Source organism: Artemia franciscana, chromosome 13 (assembly GCF_032884065.1).
Source record: "Artemia franciscana chromosome 13, ASM3288406v1, whole genome shotgun sequence".
NCBI classification, from domain to species: domain Eukaryota; kingdom Metazoa; phylum Arthropoda; class Branchiopoda; order Anostraca; family Artemiidae; genus Artemia; species Artemia franciscana.
In genome coordinates, this window is record NC_088875.1 from 9473137 (window position 1) to 9491572 (window position 18436).

At 35.9% G+C, this 18436-nt stretch overlaps 2 protein-coding genes across 3 annotated transcripts in view; one reads left to right on the forward strand and one right to left on the reverse strand.

Annotated features, from left to right (window-relative positions):
• The window catches only part of LOC136034245 (dedicator of cytokinesis protein 3-like), a 248524-nt gene that overhangs the window by 45360 nt on the left and 184728 nt on the right, over positions 1 to 18436 (forward strand). Inside the window, exon 6 of the mRNA XM_065715385.1 lies at positions 1111 to 1259. Coding sequence (XP_065571457.1) covers positions 1111 to 1259 — 149 coding nt within the window. The remainder of the gene's footprint in view (positions 1 to 1110; positions 1260 to 18436) is intronic.
• LOC136034487 (innexin inx3-like) overlaps positions 6609 to 18436 on the reverse strand; it is a 53954-nt gene continuing 42126 nt past the window's right edge. For both annotated transcript variants that reach the window (XM_065715702.1, XM_065715703.1), the window contains 2 exons: positions 16394 to 16698; positions 6609 to 8291 (listed from right to left, as the gene is read on the reverse strand). In XM_065715702.1, the coding sequence (XP_065571774.1) occupies positions 8046 to 8291; positions 16394 to 16698 (551 nt within the window). In that variant the 3' untranslated portion in view covers positions 6609 to 8045. The remainder of the gene's footprint in view (positions 8292 to 16393; positions 16699 to 18436) is intronic.

The following is an 18436-nucleotide window of genomic DNA, read 5'->3' on the forward strand; positions in this document are numbered from 1 at the left end:
AACGCTTAAAGCTTCTTTGGAATGAAAAATGTCATTCCAGATTGGCATAGGATGGAATTTTATAAACGCCATTAAGCTGAGTTCAGTAGTTGCCAAATTGACAAGTAAGGTTTCAACTTCTGGACCTTTCAAGTGGGTAGATGTTCTCATCAGCCCTTTTTTAACGCTTAAAGCTTCATGTCATTTTCAGATTGGCATAGGATGGAATTTTATTAACGCAGTTAAGCTGAGTTCACTACTCGTCAGATTGAAAATTGAAGTTTCAACATCTTCAAGTTTCAAACGGTAGGCGTTTTCATTTACCTCTTTTCAGCGTTTGAAGCTTTTTGGGGATGAAATGCATGATTCGAGATTGGTATGGTGAGGGATTTCTTAAACACCCTCAAGCGCTGAGTTCAGTATTGAAGAGTGAGAGCTCAAACTATGGGCGTTTTCATATACCTGGTTTTATCGTCTAAATGTCTTGGAAATAAAAAGTGTCATTCGAGGTCAGTTTGGGAAGGGATTTCTAAGCGCCATTAAGCTGAATTCAGCACTCACCAAATTGGGAAGCTAGGCTTGAACGTTTGAAGATTATCGCCACTCTGCATTCTCTGGGAGGACTTTATTGTTAGTTCTATCGAAAGCAAGCCAATACCATCTTTCTGAGCCCAGGAAATATGCAATTTAATGAACGTAAATTTTTCTGTGCTCTCTGAAATTTTTCAAAGTTTATTTTTGTGTTTAGCTTCCATTTCTAAAAGAACAAACGGTTTAAAACGTCAATTGCTCAGTTGAGCTATTGCTGTTCAAATTTGAAGTCGTTAAGACTGTTCAAAGCTTTTCTACCTATTTTATTGCCTAAAAAGATAATAGTCTAACATCATGGAGCGACACTTGTTATATGGCACCCCTGGAATTTTCCATGCCATGCACACATACACTCTAGTCACACCATGTGTGGTGCACCTCCATCACACCATGTGTGTTCCGTCTCATATGGCACGAGCCACATTACACGATTTTTGAAAGTGGGCAACCCTTGGCCTTTTACAGAAAAAAAGTCATAGCGCCATTCAATTTTAGTTAAGACTTTAAATTTGAAACCTGTTCTTTTCTTTATTATTACAGGAAGGGAAGTCTTTTGAATGTTCATCTCTCCGTAAAGCAATGGAAGACTTGATTAACTGGAGGAAACAGTTAATACATGATACACTTACTGTTGAACAGTTACATGATGTTCGAAATAGGATCATATCCAAAATCAATTGGGGAAACAGGTAAATATGAAAATATAACATTTAGGTCAAGGGCGTATCCAGGATATTTATTCGGGGAGGGGGTACAAGAAAACTTCCAAAACACATCCGAAATTTGTTTGTGCGCATTTTTGTTGCGTTTTTACGAGCGGAAAAAATATCAGGGGAGGGAGTCAAACCTGGTTGCCTATTCCAACTCCCTCTGGATACGACCTGGATGTAGACCATTTTTTTTCAATTTTTTGGTGGGTAATCGTATGATAAGTAATTCCTGTCCTTTTTCGGAAGTGTGCAATTTAGAGTTAACTTCCGTTGTATGCGATATTTTCAGTGAATTCCCCTATTTTTTATTCTTTTTTTCCAAAATATTGGAAAAATATTCCAATATTTTTCGGTGAATTCCCCACACTGTAAGCGCTTCTCAAATGAAGTCCGATATATTAACACCCCTCTTCCTCCACCAGATCCCGTCTCTGGATCTTCCCCTACTACAAAGGTAACATGTGTCAAGTTTCGGCAAAATAAGAATAATATAATAATTACAGTAAAAATAAGTAAAACGCTTGGAAGGGAAGAAGATATTTACCAGAAAAGAAGTTCCTAGGGGATCGCCGTGGCCCTTAATATTCTCCTGAAAGTTTCATAAACTTTATTCAACTACTTTCCAAGATAAGAAATATTTCTTCATTTTGAAATTTACTGATTTTTTTTTTATTAGTTTTTTTTATGGAATAAAAAAAATTGTACAGAAATTAGACATGAAATAAACATTAACTGGGACATCGTTGCTGGACTAGAAACAAAATTCAATTTTTTGTCTATGAATGTTGTGGAAGACCGTGCTTGAGTATAGATATCAAAACACTAAAATACGGAAATCTGGACTAATTGAACACATCAACTAATATTCATTTTATACTGATTCCAAATTTGTAAAATTTATTCAAATTAAGTTCACAAAAAGTTTATAGCATAATTCCTGACAAGGCGGAAAATATTCCTGAAGAAATACTTAATTTTAACAAAAATCCCACCGTCAAACTGTGGATGCTCTAAATTTCCTAATTTTCCTAAATTTCCTAAATTTCTAAGCACCTAACTACAAAAATGGGAAATTTTATATTTCCCATTCAGTGTGAAACGTGTCACTGGTGCGTTATTGTTTCAACTACTTGTCCTTCACCATATTGAAGCACAAGTAGTATAATTTTGGGAAAGGTTTCAATCGAATTGAGGTCGCAATTCCTAGTTCTTTGCTTAAGAGCTAATGGCCGGAGTTCTTGCTTAAGAGCTAGTTCTTCGCTTAAGTGAACGGAGGGCAACAAGAACCTCTCTCATGCATTTTTTGTCCTCGAAGCCAATCGCTACCAAGCCTGTCGTCGTATCAATATTCCTAGTTAGACATGTTAGTCAAAATTATCGAAATATAAACAGGGAGAAAAAGTTCTAATAAAAAAGGTAGTCCTACCCGTGCAGCCCCCTTTGCAAGAGGCAAAGTTTATGAAGAGTTGTTGACTTTATATATTGTTGGAAGGACTCTTAAGTCAATCTTCAAAGACAGACAGGCTTGTTGTGCGTACGTGCCCGCTGCGGCTGAGGGGCTGCCCACTTTGATCATATTTTTCGCTTTGATTTGTTTTTTTTTTGCTTGTGTTTTAGACGGGAGGGCCACTCTATTTAAATTGTCACTAGTTCCACCGACCAAGGCCATATTCAAGATTTTTTCTGGATGTTTTTTTTTTTTGGGGGGGGGGCTACAAAAAAAATTCATTTTTGTATATTCATTTTTGTTACGTTTTTTATGAGTCAGACAAACATTTCTGGGGGGGGGGGTTAAACTCCCTATCTCCCCTGGATACGGCCTTGCCACCAACCGTAAGAATAGCTCTGTTTATTACCATTTTACTCGTTGTTGTTTTTTTCAAATACATTTCGGGGAAATACCACAGTTTATGACAATAATTAATTAACTAATTTCTACAATTACATTGTTCAATGAATCTTATGCCTCGTGGAATTTGGATTGCACAGAAGAGTGAAAATTCGATATCGCGTCATGACTTGATACTGATTTTCAGAAGTCTTTTTCTTGCCTTGCCATTTATCTATAAAGCTTTAACTTACTGTGCATGCATCAGTAGAAAAAAATAACTTTATATATAAATACATAGCCAAGGTATGCTAGGTCGTTCTACAGATCTGCTAGAAATGTGAAAAAAGAATACAAGGCACACTGAACAACTGCCGTGTTTAAGTCAAGTTTTTCTAACAAGTCATAAGAGCACCCTATTAGAGCTGGCTTTGTATTGATCTAGTGAATGAAGAACAATTTTTCCTCGATTTATTGATGCCTACACATTCACTGAAAGCTTTTTAGTTATTTGGCAAGTCAAGAAAAAATCTTGTAAAAACCAGAGCAAGTCGCGAAACAATACCGTATTTTGACAATTAATATTAGCCGAAAACATTTTTTGACCCCAAAAGCCTTCCTTATTTGCGCAAATGCAATATTTTAGTTCCTAGGGCTAATTGATAAACTTTAGGAGAAAGGTAAGTACCGTTTAAAATTTTGAATAGATAATTGAGAGCAGATGTTGCTCTCATTCGAGCAGCGCTTCTCAATGGTCATAGAAATACTGAACTGAACAAAACTGAACAAAAGTGATCCTAAAATAAACTTTTTAAGTTTTTCTGTTTTACGTCGAAAAATATTCTGGTCACCCCTGTGCCTGGCTTAATTACAGTGAATTAATTTTTTCATTCGTAGTGATCTCTCACATTAGGTGCAGAGTTGGCCTAGGGCAGGGGCACCAACTAGCAAATAGAGTGAACTAAAAGGCAAAAAAAAGAAGAAAATGGTCTAACTTTTCAAACAATCCGATTACTAGCTGGAGGTTGCTTCAGCAAAATAATACCCCAGAGTAGAGAGAAGAATAAAGGGGTTTCTGTGGCACCAAATAGAAAGAAAGGTTTTGCTGAGGTGGTAAGGTGAGGTGCTGTGGTGGTTCAGGGGCGAACATGTTGCCCTTCTAGTAGAATAGATAATTGAGAGCAGATGTTGCTCTCATTCGAGCAGCGCTTCTCAATGGTCATAGAAATACTGGTAGCTTTTTGGCACTATAAGACTGCTTTTTCCAACGGAAACTGCTGAGTTGGAACTAAAGGAGGTAACAAGGTCCCCTCTTTGCATTTTTTGCCTGGGTTCCCATGATGGGAAGATGAAATTATGTTGCACTAACCGAAATTGAAGTTGAATGTAGAAATATTAGTTATTAAAAAGCTGTGTACTTCTGTATCATGCAGAAAACACTCAAGAAGTGAAGTTATGTTACTTTTGAAATTATGTTAATAGTGAAGGTGCGTTAGTGAAATAGTGTAGTAAATAGAAAAACAGTGAAATTGTGAAGTTTTGTTATTACATTAAAGTTTCACTTTTCTCTTCAATGTGTTAAGAACGAATACTGATACACAGCAGCGTTTAGAAGTTTTTTTTTTTTTTTTTTTTGAGACTGCCTTGAGAATGAATCCGAATTTCATTTAAACAACAACATTTCTTTTTCAAAGTTTATAAAGGCAAGCGGTACAAAAAATAACTTGTAATTACCAACTGGCTATAGTTTTGTTGGCTGCAGCCAACAAAACTATAACAACAACAAAAACTATGTTGGCCAGTTGGCTGCAGCCAACTGGCTGCAGTTTAAAATGCTTTCTAAAAACACTAGCTAAACATGGCTGAATACATCCTCTTTTTCTTTTTAAAGCTACGACCAGATTAAACACGTCCTGCGTTTTTTTGATTTAAAGAGTATTGTTCTTTTTCTTATTTCAATGGTCTATAGGCTATCAAGATTCCAAAATTTTGAACTGTGAGCTTGATCAGTTCAGCTGTTTTTTCAGTTTTCACACAAAGAAGTCAGGAGAGACGGGTACTTGAGGTTATATGCTAGAAGTACCAAAAAAACTGGAAATTATTGTGTAAACCCTGTATTTTTCGACTTGTTATAAAACAACTAGTTAAACATACTTTCCTAAAAAAGTTAACAGAATTAACTTAAAAATTAACTGAATTTCTAAAACAAAATTCAGTTAAAAATACTTTCCATCCTTCCACTGACATCGGTGCTTCCAGTGTTTGAATTTTTTTTGTATCTTGAGAAATGGTTGATAGCTCCTCCTTCGTATTTTTACCCTTTTATTGTTGTCAAATCAGTGTCCTTCTCCACTTTCATCGGTAGACGTAAGAAAAGGGCTTACGGAGCATAGAAAAGGACATAAGATACGGAGCATAAAAAGGGCCCAAGGGCGTAAGAAAAGGGCATACGGTCTTACAATCAGGAAATAGGAGCAATTGATATTACATAAATATAGGTATAATGATAATATAATATAGGCGTAAATATAGGTATAACGATGTGTATTTGTTAAGATATTACGTTTTGCTAGTCAGAGCGATTGCGTTCAAGCAGCCATTATCCAGCTTAGCTCAAAGTCCACGGATGTAATCCTGTAAAAGATAATAATAAATAATAATAACCCGGTAACGTGTTAGCTGAAACGCTTACAGACAACAAAGCGAACAACAACAATGGTCACGTGTAGGCTACTAAAAACATACTTATTTATAAATCCCTGAAGGTGTGCCACTTTCGCTATTACTGTCCATTTTTGTTCTCTTTCTTTATTTTCATATGTTTTCTTTTCTAATTTCGAAATGATTCAATTGTTTCTTTAGATATAAGGTCGCTTATCTTACATTTTCTGGGGTTAATTGGTATAATTTATCTGACAACTAATTCCAACCGCTCTAAGTAGCAGTCCTCTTACCCTGTGACGTCATTTACGTCTGGTGAAACGCTAGGGATAAGTAATCAAGCTTGTCTGATAAGTACTCTTGGCGTGCTCGAACGAACTAGGCGAGACTGTTTACACTGTGCTTTCACAGTATAGGTTCCTAGGGTCCCGCATGTCATTTGAGGCTCATTAAAATTTGGGCTAAGATAAGCTACTTCTGCGTTAACTACTATAAAAAAAAAATAAGGTGCAGAATGGTACTTTGAGACATGCTAACTTATTTTGAGATGCATATTTGTGGGAAAGCGGTATCCACTGTCGGATAAGTATTTGTTTTATTTCCTCCCCCTAAGCAAATGTGCATTGTTCCATTCACAATGAGATTTGACTAATATTGAGAATTAGCTATTGCTAATTCCAAGCCAATCAGAACTTTAGACGAATTATTATCACAAAAAGTAATATCACGGTTGAAGTGGCTGTGCTCAAAACCCTTTTTACCCCTTCCTTTAGGTGTTCAAGACCCCCTCTGCGCCTCTACGGTTTACATCTTTTCTCAGGACACCTAGACTTCATAAATTATATATGGGAATAAAATTTATTGTTTCTAAACACTTTACAATACTGCTGAAAGACAGACAATCGAGTAATGAAGAAAATAAAAGAAAAATAATAAAAAATAATAAAAGAAAAAACAATTTTTTTTTCGAGTAATGAAAAAAAGTAAATAAGTGCCATCCACAATATGAGTTATAAACTAATGACACTGCACATTCCATTAAAAATTCAAAACTAGCATGTCCCTTGGCTTTCTGGCCTCTTCGTCATGTGTCTAAATTAAAGCTGAAGGCAAATTTTAATCACTCAATGTCGGAAAAATTAATTTGGTAAAGATTGTATCTAAAAAATGGCGCCGTACTTTTTTTTATTATAGCAGAAGATAAGGTTTGAGAGGGGGGGGGGATTTGTAAATTTCTGAATTTTTTTAAGACACATTACGTATTTATCTTACGAACGTCAAAAGGATACCGAAAAAACTAATAAGGTTAATACCTTTGTAAAAAAAAGGGCCTTGCCTAACTTTTGGTAAGATTCTCTTCGGTCAAGATAGAATAGGAGTTTGGATGGGGGAGGGGAGAGAGAACTGCCACTGTAAAACGGAATAATATGATAAACGCTGAAGTAAAATTTCGATTTGTTGCATTTTATAAAGATCCCCTTTTCAAAGCGGTTCTCTTGGGTTCTTTCTTTATCGTTTGGGGCTGGGGCACTGGGGTATAAATTGTGTGCATACATCATTGAGCGAAAATATGCCACTTGAGCTAAACATTTTCCATTAACTAGAACCCAAAAACAAAATCTCCACAGAAATTGAATATATCGTTTGGAAAACATGTCTTGTGCTTTACAATTTTCTTATTTTATTATTTCTTCTTAAATATAATGTAAAAACGCTGTTTGTCTTCATCTTATCTCGATTAAGTTAATTATTACAACCTACCCCCCCCCCAGAAAAATTGTAAAGGCGTCTTTTATGCAACATAAGTGGAAAATACTACAAAAAGGGTCGTGAGTATTTGGCTTTTTCGTACTCATTTAGATAAGTGATGATAAAAAATAAAAATCACAAAAACTAAGGGTATTAAACCGCTAAAATCATGCAGAAATATCACTTGAATAGGTGGGCCTAAACTTCGACCATTAGAATTTTCGTCATTTTTGAACCGAAAAACGGAGAAATATTTTTACAAAAACTAGATAATTTTCAAAAGGCAGGGTTTTCAGGCAGAGTAAAATTTTCAGCTTATTCTGTGTCCAAGACTAAATATCAGTTCTTCCTTTTCTTCAGAAAAATGGTGTCTCTATTCAAAATTGAGACAGCTTCTTACAATCCGCTGAGCACTTGGAAAAAGAAAAACGAAAACACTGGACGACTTTTTCTTGGCACTTGTTTTATAACTGTCACTGAGGTTTTTAACCTCTTTAAATCACTAAGTTTAATCTACGCAAGATCTATCACAGTAGTTGCACGGGCTTAGAGTAGCGTGGAAGCATTGGTATACCATCTGTTTTTGGGCTAGGGGGAGTTCTTCGGCCGGCGAGTTTTTCCATTGTCAACTCGTTCGCTAGGTCGTCCATTACTTCTTTTAGCACTAGCCCTTCAAGGTTCTTGCTAAGCATATGGATGAAGAAGAAGTCGCCAAATGACGTTCTATGGACCAATCTGTCTAAAACGGCTGGTGAGGTCACTTTCCCGTTATACTGTAAAATGAAGCTATTTTAAATTGTTTTAACAAAAGATGGGTCGGCACTAATTTCTAGAACTACTTGTGAACATACCAAAAATTGAATTCTCTATATTTAAAATAAATCGTATTAGATTTAACGGCAAGGATCCTCTTGTTTTTCTTGAAAGCACCTATCAAATTCAGCCTATATATATACATATATATATATATATATATATATATATATATATATATATATATATATATATATATATATATATATATATATATATATATATATATATATATATATATATATATATATATATAATGGCTGAATTTGAGAGGTGCTTTCAAGAAAAACAAGAGGATCCTTGCCGTTAAATCTAATACGATTTATTTTAGTGGTAGGTTGAAAATTAGGTAGTGCCCCCAGTGACAACAAATAATGACAATGTAGGGGGAGGGCAAAATGTATGTTTCAATGCGCTTCGATAAAAAAATGGTATTTTTGAAATTAGGAGCGGGGGTGTAAAAAAAACCTAGAAACTCTTGAGTACCATGAGTGCTTTGCCAACTAGGCTATGTGAATTGATGTCCAAGGTATGATGCCTTAAAAAAAAAAGGAAAGAATGCCCAGCCACATCTGTGATACATTTATTTGAACTTCTTTTTCAATATTTATTAGCCCCTTGATGAAGATTGGACAGTGCTCGAGTAGTAGCTTGAAAATTAGGTAGTGCCCCCAGTGAACTAAAATAATAAAAAGGTGGGGGAGGGGCAAAATGTATATTTCAATGTACTTTAACACAAATTAAAAAAAAGTACTTTCAAAATCTGTAGGGGGATGGACACAAAATGCCCCCTTAGATCGATATATAGTTCTTATACAGTAGCTTATACATCTTATACAGATGTTGGACACAATGGAAATTTGTATACTTCGCCACCAGTCTACTTCGACTACTATCAACTAACCAAGAAAGACGAGAAATAAGTCAGACTCCCACGCTAAACCTAAGTAGAAAATCAGGGACACGAAATAACTGTACCTTTTGCATATTGAGACTTCAGCGGAGAGTGTAAAGAAGGCCTTGCACTTTCAAACTATTCACAACTTACATCAAACAGTTCGTGGTAACAAACTGTAGTAAGGAGCGACCCGGCTCAATAGTAATCAAAACTCTAAAAAATTGGAATCTTAACGAAAATGACACCATCAGATTCAGCGTATCAGAGAACCCTAGTGTAGAAGTTTCAAGCTCCTATCTACAAAAATTTGGAATTTTGTATTTTTTGCCAGAAGACAAATCACGGGTGGGTGTTTATCTGTTTGTTTTTTCTTTTTCCCAGGGGTCATCGTATCGACCAAGTGGCCCTAGAATGTCGCAAGAGGGCTCATTCTAACGGAAATGAAAAGTTGTAGTGCCTTTTTAAGTGACCAAAAAAATTGGAGGGCATCTAGGCCCCCTCCCACGCTCATTTTTTCCCAAAACCAACGAATCAAAATTTTGAGATAGCCATTTTGTTCAGCATAGTCGAAAACCATAATAACTATGTCTTTGGGGATGAGTTACTCCCCCACAGTCCCTGGGGGAGGGGCTACAAGTTACAAACTTTGACCAGTGTTTACATATAGTAATGGTTACTGGGAAGTGTACCGACGTTTTCAGGGGGATTTTTTTTGGTTTGGGTGTGGGGTTCAGGGGAGGGGGCTATATGGGAGGATCTTTCCTTAAAGGAATATTTCATGGGGGAAGAGAAATTCAATGAAAAGGGCACAGGATTTTCTAGCATTACTATTAAAAAAAAAACAATGAAAATATAAACATGAAAAAGTTTTTTTCAATTGAAAGTAAGGAGAAGCATTAAAATTTAAAACGAACAGAGATTATTACACATATGAGGGGTTCTAAAAATACTTTAGCATAAAGAGCGATGTATTTAGAAGGAGATAAATACTTCGCTCTTTATGCTAAATTATTTTTTGACGGCCTTTCTGATTGAGGGGTCATTCTTAAAGAATTGGGACAAAACAAGATTTAGTGTGAAGAGCGAGGTATTAACGAGGGGACCAACCCCCTCATATATATAATCAAAAATATACGAATATAAAAGTTTGTTACGTAAGTTAATTCTTAAGTTACGTATATTTTTTACTAATAAAAACGTTCGTTAAAAATTAAAAGTTCTAGTTGCCTTTTGAAGTTACCGAAAAATTTGAGGGCAACTAGGCCTCCTTCTCCACCCCTTATTTCTCAAAATCGTCTGATCAAAACTAAGAGAAAGCCATTTAGCCAAAAAAAGAATTAATATACAAATTTCATTTTAATAATTTATGTGCGGAGAGCCAAAACCAAACATGCATTAATTCAAAAACGTTCAGAAATTAAATAAAAAAAAACTAATTTTTTTAGCTGAAAGTAAGGAGCGACATTAAAACTTAAAACGAACAGAAATTACTCCGTATATGAAATGGGTTGTACCCTCCGCAATCCCTCGCTCTTTACGCTAAAGTTTAACTCTTTGCCACAATTCTACTTTTTAAAACAATTAAAAGCTTTAGCGTAAAGAGCGAGGGATTGCGGATGGTACAACTCATTTCATATACGGAGTAATTTCTGTTCGTTTTAAGTTTTAATGTCGCTCCTTACTTTCAGCTAAAAAAAATTAGTTTTTTTATTTAATTCAAGATGCATCAAAGCTACTGTCCAGGGTTGTTAAGCGTTTAATATTTTACAAAACCAAATCGTTTGGTAAACTAACTAAACTCGGAATAAGGTTTTACGGTTGAGATTTGATTTCTGGCCTTGCAATGTAGATTTTTTTTTTTTTTTCTGAAAGTACTAATCAGATTAACCAGTTTGACCAAAGTAGACATAGATTTATTTGAAAATCTTGTCAGCTTGAGTAGGCTAGTAGAATTTAACCTAGTAGGAAGTAGGTAACCTGGTAACCTAGCTAGTAGGAAGTGTGTATACTTCGACACCAGTCTCGTAGCTACTGTATAAGAACTATATGTCGATCGTAAGGGGTAATAACACGTTGCAATATAAGTTCTACAGCCAATGTTGTTTCTTTTTGTTCCTTTTTTTCCATATGTATCTTAATTCTTTCGGGTCTTCATTCAGCTGGAAATGTACTGTCTAGCCGAGTTAATATTCCTTATAACCTTTGCAACCCTATACTTTTGCCATTATACTGGTTTGAATTTTTTTGCATCTAAAACCAGTTTTTATCATGTTCACCGTTCACGTTGCTTTGATTGATATTTTGGAAGAAGATAATAAAGAGCTATTGGTTGGCATCGTGACCCTTAAAGTCGTTTAATATCCAGTTTAACAGTTGTTTAATGATAAAAATGCGTATATACTCTTCTTTATTCTGAGGTCTCTCATAAAATAGAGCACCAAACTATAAGAATGGGCTATAACCATCTTACATACGCCGTTCGATTCAACTGATTTTAAAATGGTAATGTGCATTCATGTAGGCTATAGGTGGATGGGACTATTCAATTCAATTTATTATTAAAAAAAAAACACAACAACAATAATAATAAAGATCCTAGAAGCGAACTTGTTAAGGACCAAAACAACAACAAAAAATTGAAAATGAAGAAGAGAAAAAAAGAAAAGAGAAAACATGGGTAATTAAAGAAAATTCAATAAACATTTAGAGAAATAATTAAACATTTAGAGAAAAAACTCCCTTGGAGTTTGTTATAAAAAGACCTATTCCCGTAAAAATAGCGACTCAAATTTGGCTTCGATACTTGTGTATAGTTCGACAAGCACTTAAGTGTGTCATTTAATTAGAACCTGTTTCTTTGAAGCTCAATCTTAATGAAATATCACAAAATATGATGAAAATATAATACTTTAGAAACAAATTTGGGCTATATTATTTGCACATTAGGAGAGTGGAGGTAAAGTATAGCGGGTCTGCATGCAAAATGTGTTAGGTACAGTTAATCTTCATAGTATGAAGTAAAAATTGTTTTCTTGCCTTAAACTGTCCAAACACTTTACACACACCCCCTAATGTGCAGATATACAGCCCAAATTGTATATTTTTCATTTATTTTGTCACTTGTCATTGTCATATCTTACGCTAAGCTGAAAGAAATTAACAAAGAAACCGGTTTGTTGTCGAGTTTTATGCATCGTAAACTTGAGTATTTGCCGTATAATGCAGAAGTACATGCGCTTCTTATATTTGTGACCCTCCCCCTTAGGATCCCTCTTTGGGAACAGACCCTCCTGCATCTACGTTCTATGACGATTCATATAAGCCCGGGAGTCCTAAAATACTCATTAGATGTACTTTTATGTTTGGAAGAAAAACGATGGCTTGAAATTTTGAGTGATACTCCAAATACAACTTCGAGCGAAATCTTTGACACGGATTAGCAAAATGACTGAATTTTTAGAGGTTTCCAGAATGTTCAGGGTGCAAGAATAGGTTTGAAAATTAATGTCAAGAAGACTAAGTCGCTGAGACTAGGAAAATGAAAGTGAATGGATGATACTGGGTAACGAGAAAGTCGATCATGTGGACAGATTCACTTACCTTGGTAGTATTACTAGTAAAGATTGTGGTTGCATTGAAGATGTTAAAAGTAGACTAGCCTAGGCCCATGGTGTTTCTTCACAGTTGATAAAATTAGGAAGAATAGGAAGATAAGTATGCAAACCAAGATCAAAATATTGGAAGCTATAGTATTGAAAGTGGTCAAGTATGGTTCTGAAGCTTGTGGGCTCTGAAAAACGGAGAAGGATTTACTATATGTTTTCCAGAAGAATTGCCTACGGATTGTTTTGTGTATGCGACTGATTGATCATATTTCAAACAGTAAACTGTGCGAAAAATGTGGTCCAATTTCGCTTTATAGGGGTATAATGAGAGAAAGATAAGTTAGCGCTAATTTAAGCCAATCCGAATTTTTCACCCAGTCACAAAACTCTGGGGAGATCTGATTGGCTAAAATAAGCACTAACTAAATCTCGGTGCTAGTAAAATTTTATTGGAAATGGGCTTCAAGTGCTTCTGGGTTCAAGCCCAGCTGGTAGGTTTTTCATACTACATTTCTTTTATTATTCTTGCAATTGTTTGTATTGACTCATCGCCGACGCAGAAAAGTCTCTGAACAAGCTTGGCAAACAAAGACACCAAGAGTGTAAAAACAGCGAGCAATTCCTATAGGATTATGTATATTGAAGAACAAGAACTCATATGGCACTTGTGACGAGGCCGGACGAGCCAAAAGCCAAGAGCTCATATGGTATGAGCTCTAGCAAAATTCTAAGAATCAATAGATTGATTTAAAAGGAAAATCGGAAGCTTAATGCCTGTCGGGATTTAAAATCAGAGCTCTGAGTCACGAGGTCCTTCTAAATATCAAAATTCATTAACATCCTCTCACCCACTCGTAAGTTATAAATATCTCATTTTTTCTACTTTTTCCTCTCCCTTCAGGCCCCCCCAGATGGTCGAATCTGGGAAAACGACTTTATCAAGTCAATCTGTGCAGCTCCCGGACATGCCTACCAATTTCCATCGTCCTAGCACGTCCAGAAGCACCAAAATCACCAAAGCACTTTGCACCACCCCTAACTCCCCCAAAGAGAGTGGATCCAGTACGGTTGTGTCAATCACTTATCTACAACATTTGCTTATTCTACCCACCAAGTTTAATCCCGATTTCTCTACTCTAAGCGTTTTCCAAGATTTCCGGTTTCCCCCTCCAACCCCCCAATGTCAACAGATCTGGACGGGATTTGAAATATCCCGACGATATTTCTGATATCGTCTGATAGACGATATCAACTCTGAGACATGAGTTCCTTCTAAATATCAAATTTTATTAAGATCCGGTCACCCGTTCTTAAGTTAAAAATCCTCAATTTTTTTAATTTTTCCAAATCAACACCCCCCTGCTCCTCCAAAGTGAACAGATCCATTCCAATTATGTCAATCACGTATCTATAACTTGTGCTTATTCTTCCCATCAAGTTTCATCCCGATCTCTCCACTCTAAGCATTTTCCTAGATTTATGTTTTCCCCCTCCAACCCCCTATGTCCCCGGATCCGATTCGAATTCAAAATGGAGCACCTGAGACATAAGATCCTTCTATATATCAAGTTTCATTAAGATTCGATCACCCATTCGTAAGATAAAGATACCTCAATTTTCACGTTTCCCAAGAATTCCGGTTTCCCCTCCAACTCCCCCCAATGTCACCGCATTTGGTCGGAATTTAAAATAAGAGGTTTAAAGCACAAGATCCTTCTAAATATCAAATTTCATTAAGATCTGATCACCCGTTCGAAGTTACAAATATCTTATTTTTTCTAATTTTTCCGAATTACTCCCCCCCCCCCAACTCCACCAAAGAGGGCGGATTCAGTCCGGTTATGTCAGTCACGTATCTTGGACATGTTTTTATCCCTCCCACCAAGTTTCATCCTAATCCGGTCCCCCCCCCCAATGACGCTGGATCCGTCGGGATTTAAAATAAGAGATCTGAGTTACGAGGTCCTTCTAAATATGAAATTTCATTAAGATAAGGTCATTGCTTCGTAAGTTAAAAATACCTCATTTTTTCTAATTTTTCAGAATTAACCCCCAACTCTCCCAAATAGAGCGAATCCGTTCCGGTTATGTCAATCACGTATCTAGGAATTCTGCTTATTTTTCCTATCAAGTTTCATCGCGATCCCTCCACTCTGAACGTTTTCCAAGATTATAGGTTCCCCCCTCCAACTCCCTCCAATGTCACCGGATCTGGTCGGGATTTAAATTGAGAGCTCTGAGACACGATACCCTTCCAAACCTCAAATTTCATTAAGATCCCATTACCCGTTCATAAGTTAAAAATACTTAATTTTTTCTATTTTTTTCCGAATTAACCTCTTGGTTAAATGCTTGGTTAATACCAAGTGTCATAAAACCATGGGATCTTGAACTAGAGAGAATAATTGGCTTTTGCCTTACGTGGTAACAATGCCTATGCTATTAGTTTTTGATTATCTTTTGTATTAAATAACCATAACAATTAAAGAGGGCCGAATTTTGTGTCTTTCTTCAAGTCTAGAAAGGTGTAAAAAAAAGATTTGAAACTTTCATTGCGGCATTGTAAGAGTACTTTCGGTCTTTCAGCTCTATGTCTCAAAAGTAGTCCAAAATGGTGTAACTACCAGAAATCCAAGAAATTGTAAAAAAAAAAAAAAACAGTTCGATTAACGGAAAAAGCTGACTTTTAGTTATCGAATTACAGCAAAATATTTTTCTTACGATGAAAGAGGACTGCAGAAAATAACACAAAAAATTAGCACAGGGCACTAAAAAAGAAAGAAAAAAATCGAAGGGAGAGGGGGGATGGGGGCAATTTTTCGTTTTGAGGTTTTCTAATGAAAATATACCAAAAAAAGGTAATTTCCAATGAAAACACCTCAAAAACAGATTTTTCAAAATCTAAAGAGGAGGGGCGAAAAAATGACCGATCTAGGTAAAATGAAAAATTTGGTTAAAGTGATAAGACCAAAGTACCAAAAGAATCTTGTTCGGAAATAAGGTTACCAAAAGAGTTTTTATTCCGAGGGTTTAAAGTTTTTTAAGCAGCATTTTTAAGGCCAATTTGTGAGTCGGATAAATATTTCAAAAAATGTATAAGCAATAAAAAAAGCTCTATTTTAGAGTAAGAATGCAACGCTGTCAAAAAGAAGGTAATATTTGATTCTACAGGGGACCCTGTTAAGAAAACAATTCTTTATAATATTATATCAACCTTACTCTCATTATAGCCCTAGAAAGTAGGATAGAACACCTGAAAACTGGATATATGTTATTCTCTCTGCTGAGGTCAGGTTAATAGGGGTGTATGGATGTACGAAATAGAATAGTTGGTACGTGTATGATATATCGACCACAGTAAGTTCCCATGTTAAGAAAACAATTCTTTATATTATTATATCAACCTTACTCTCATTATAGACATGGAAAGTAGGATAGAACACATTTTCTGTATTAATAATAAATTTATAACTAATAATGATAATCAAGAAATTAATAATAATAAATAACTAATAAAATAAATAAAATAAAACTGGGAAAATAACACAGGCGTCCTTACCTGGAAGATATATCCTCTTATCCTCGATGATACAAGTAAAGCCAGCCTATAAGCTAAGGCTAATCCGGATAATACGGATAGAATGACCAGCCAAAACCACAGGAACACGTACAGCTTTTCGTTGAGTACATTTAGTGCAAGGATACACATGGCGTCATGTTTTTGAATGGTCCCAGATGAGCCGTAACTGTGGAAAGTGCATTTTGTAACGCGAGGAAAAATTTCTATCAACGGATCAGTGCGGTTTTCATCCTCCCATTCTGTGAACTGAATAACTCTGGCACCAAATTTCAAAAAAGCTCCACCTGAAAACAGGATATATGTTATTCTCTCTGCTGAGGTCAGGTTAATAAAGATCTATGGATGTACGAAATAGAATAGTAGATATATGATATATCGACCACAGTAACTTCCCATGTTAAGAAAACAATTCTTTCTTCATAATATGCCGAATAATCTTAATTAACACATTTTGCATGCATCCCTGCTATATTTTACCCCCCTCCCCTAATGTGCAAATATATAGCCCAAATTACATATTTTATTTCAATGCATTCTGCCTCCTGTAACTTGTTTTTCCAGTTTTTTTTTCCCGTCACAGCTGATTCAATTTACAGGTACAGGGGGTTGAAACAACTGAGACGCATTGGGAGAATAGATAGGAAACATATGATTTGGGCTATATACTTGCAAATTGGGGGGGGGGGGTAAAGCATAGCGAGGCTGCATGCAAAACGTGTTAAGTATGTTTATTCTGCATATTATGAAGTAAGAATTTTTTTTCTTAACATGAGTACTTACTGTGGTCGATATATTTATACAAGTGCCGAATAGTATTTTGTTTCAATTCATAAAAACAAAAGCTCAGCAAAGAGATATTATTGCCATCATCAACGGATTTCTGCAGTTGTCTACACAAAGACCTAATTTGGGCCTTTACCCCCTCCTATTGTTTTTTTTTATAAAATCCGCTTATTTTTCGTGCAATTTTTTCCAAAGCCCAGCTCCAAGGGTCTATTCTCCGCCCGGAGGTCAAAATGTAGTAGAATGTTCATGTATTGTTGTATATCGTCAAATATGTGTTCATATTTATGAGATAACTCTCAAAACTTGGCCCTTTTCAATCCGGAGGGAGCTCCCCCTCCCAAGGTGTTTTTAGAAGTACTCTTAAAAAGAATATGTGTGTTATAGACTAAAAATATGATTCAGCATCATTTAGCTTCCCTTACGAGTCATCTCCGTGTTATGAACTTAAATATAAAGAATTCTAGAATTCTAGAAATCTAGAATTCTCATAATTATTTTATTTATGAGAGAACTTGTTTTACAGAGACAACGATTTCGGAAGAAGTCGGTGGGATAATTTCGTATGCATGAGCTGTTTTTCTCCTGAGAAAATTGTTCCATATGAGTGGCAATACCGCACGTTCGATGACCTTGTTTGACATTTGACTGCCTTCCGTTTTTTTTTTTCAAATTCTATAACTGTAACTAAGAAAAGGGATACATTCGAATGCGTAAACTGTTTTTCTTCTGATAAAATAGTTTCATATGCGTGACAAGGCTCCCATGAAACCAACCCTCGTCTAACAACCCATTCACTTCAACCCTCTTACACCTCAACTCCCATATACTCTACTCCTGTTTAACTCAACCTTATTTAGCCCAAACTCCGTTTAACTCAATCTCCTTGCAATTCAACCCACATCTAACTCAAACTCCCAGGCAATTCAATCCTTATTTAACTCCAGCCCTATGCTGGAGTTTGAGTTGAATGGGCTTGGGCTGCACGGGGATGAGTTAAACGGGGATAGAGTTGAACGAAGGTTAAGCTATATGGGTAGAGTTGAACCAAGGTTGGGTTACACGCACACCGGGCGACCATACTCTTGCATTCAACGACGTCGTTTCAGATTTGACTGCCTTTTTGAACCTTTAGTTGCAACTAACGAGGATACATTATGCGTCAACCGTTTTTCTCCTGATAATCTACTTCTCTATTGGTGGCAATTCTTTACATTCAATGTAGCTGTTCAATGTAGC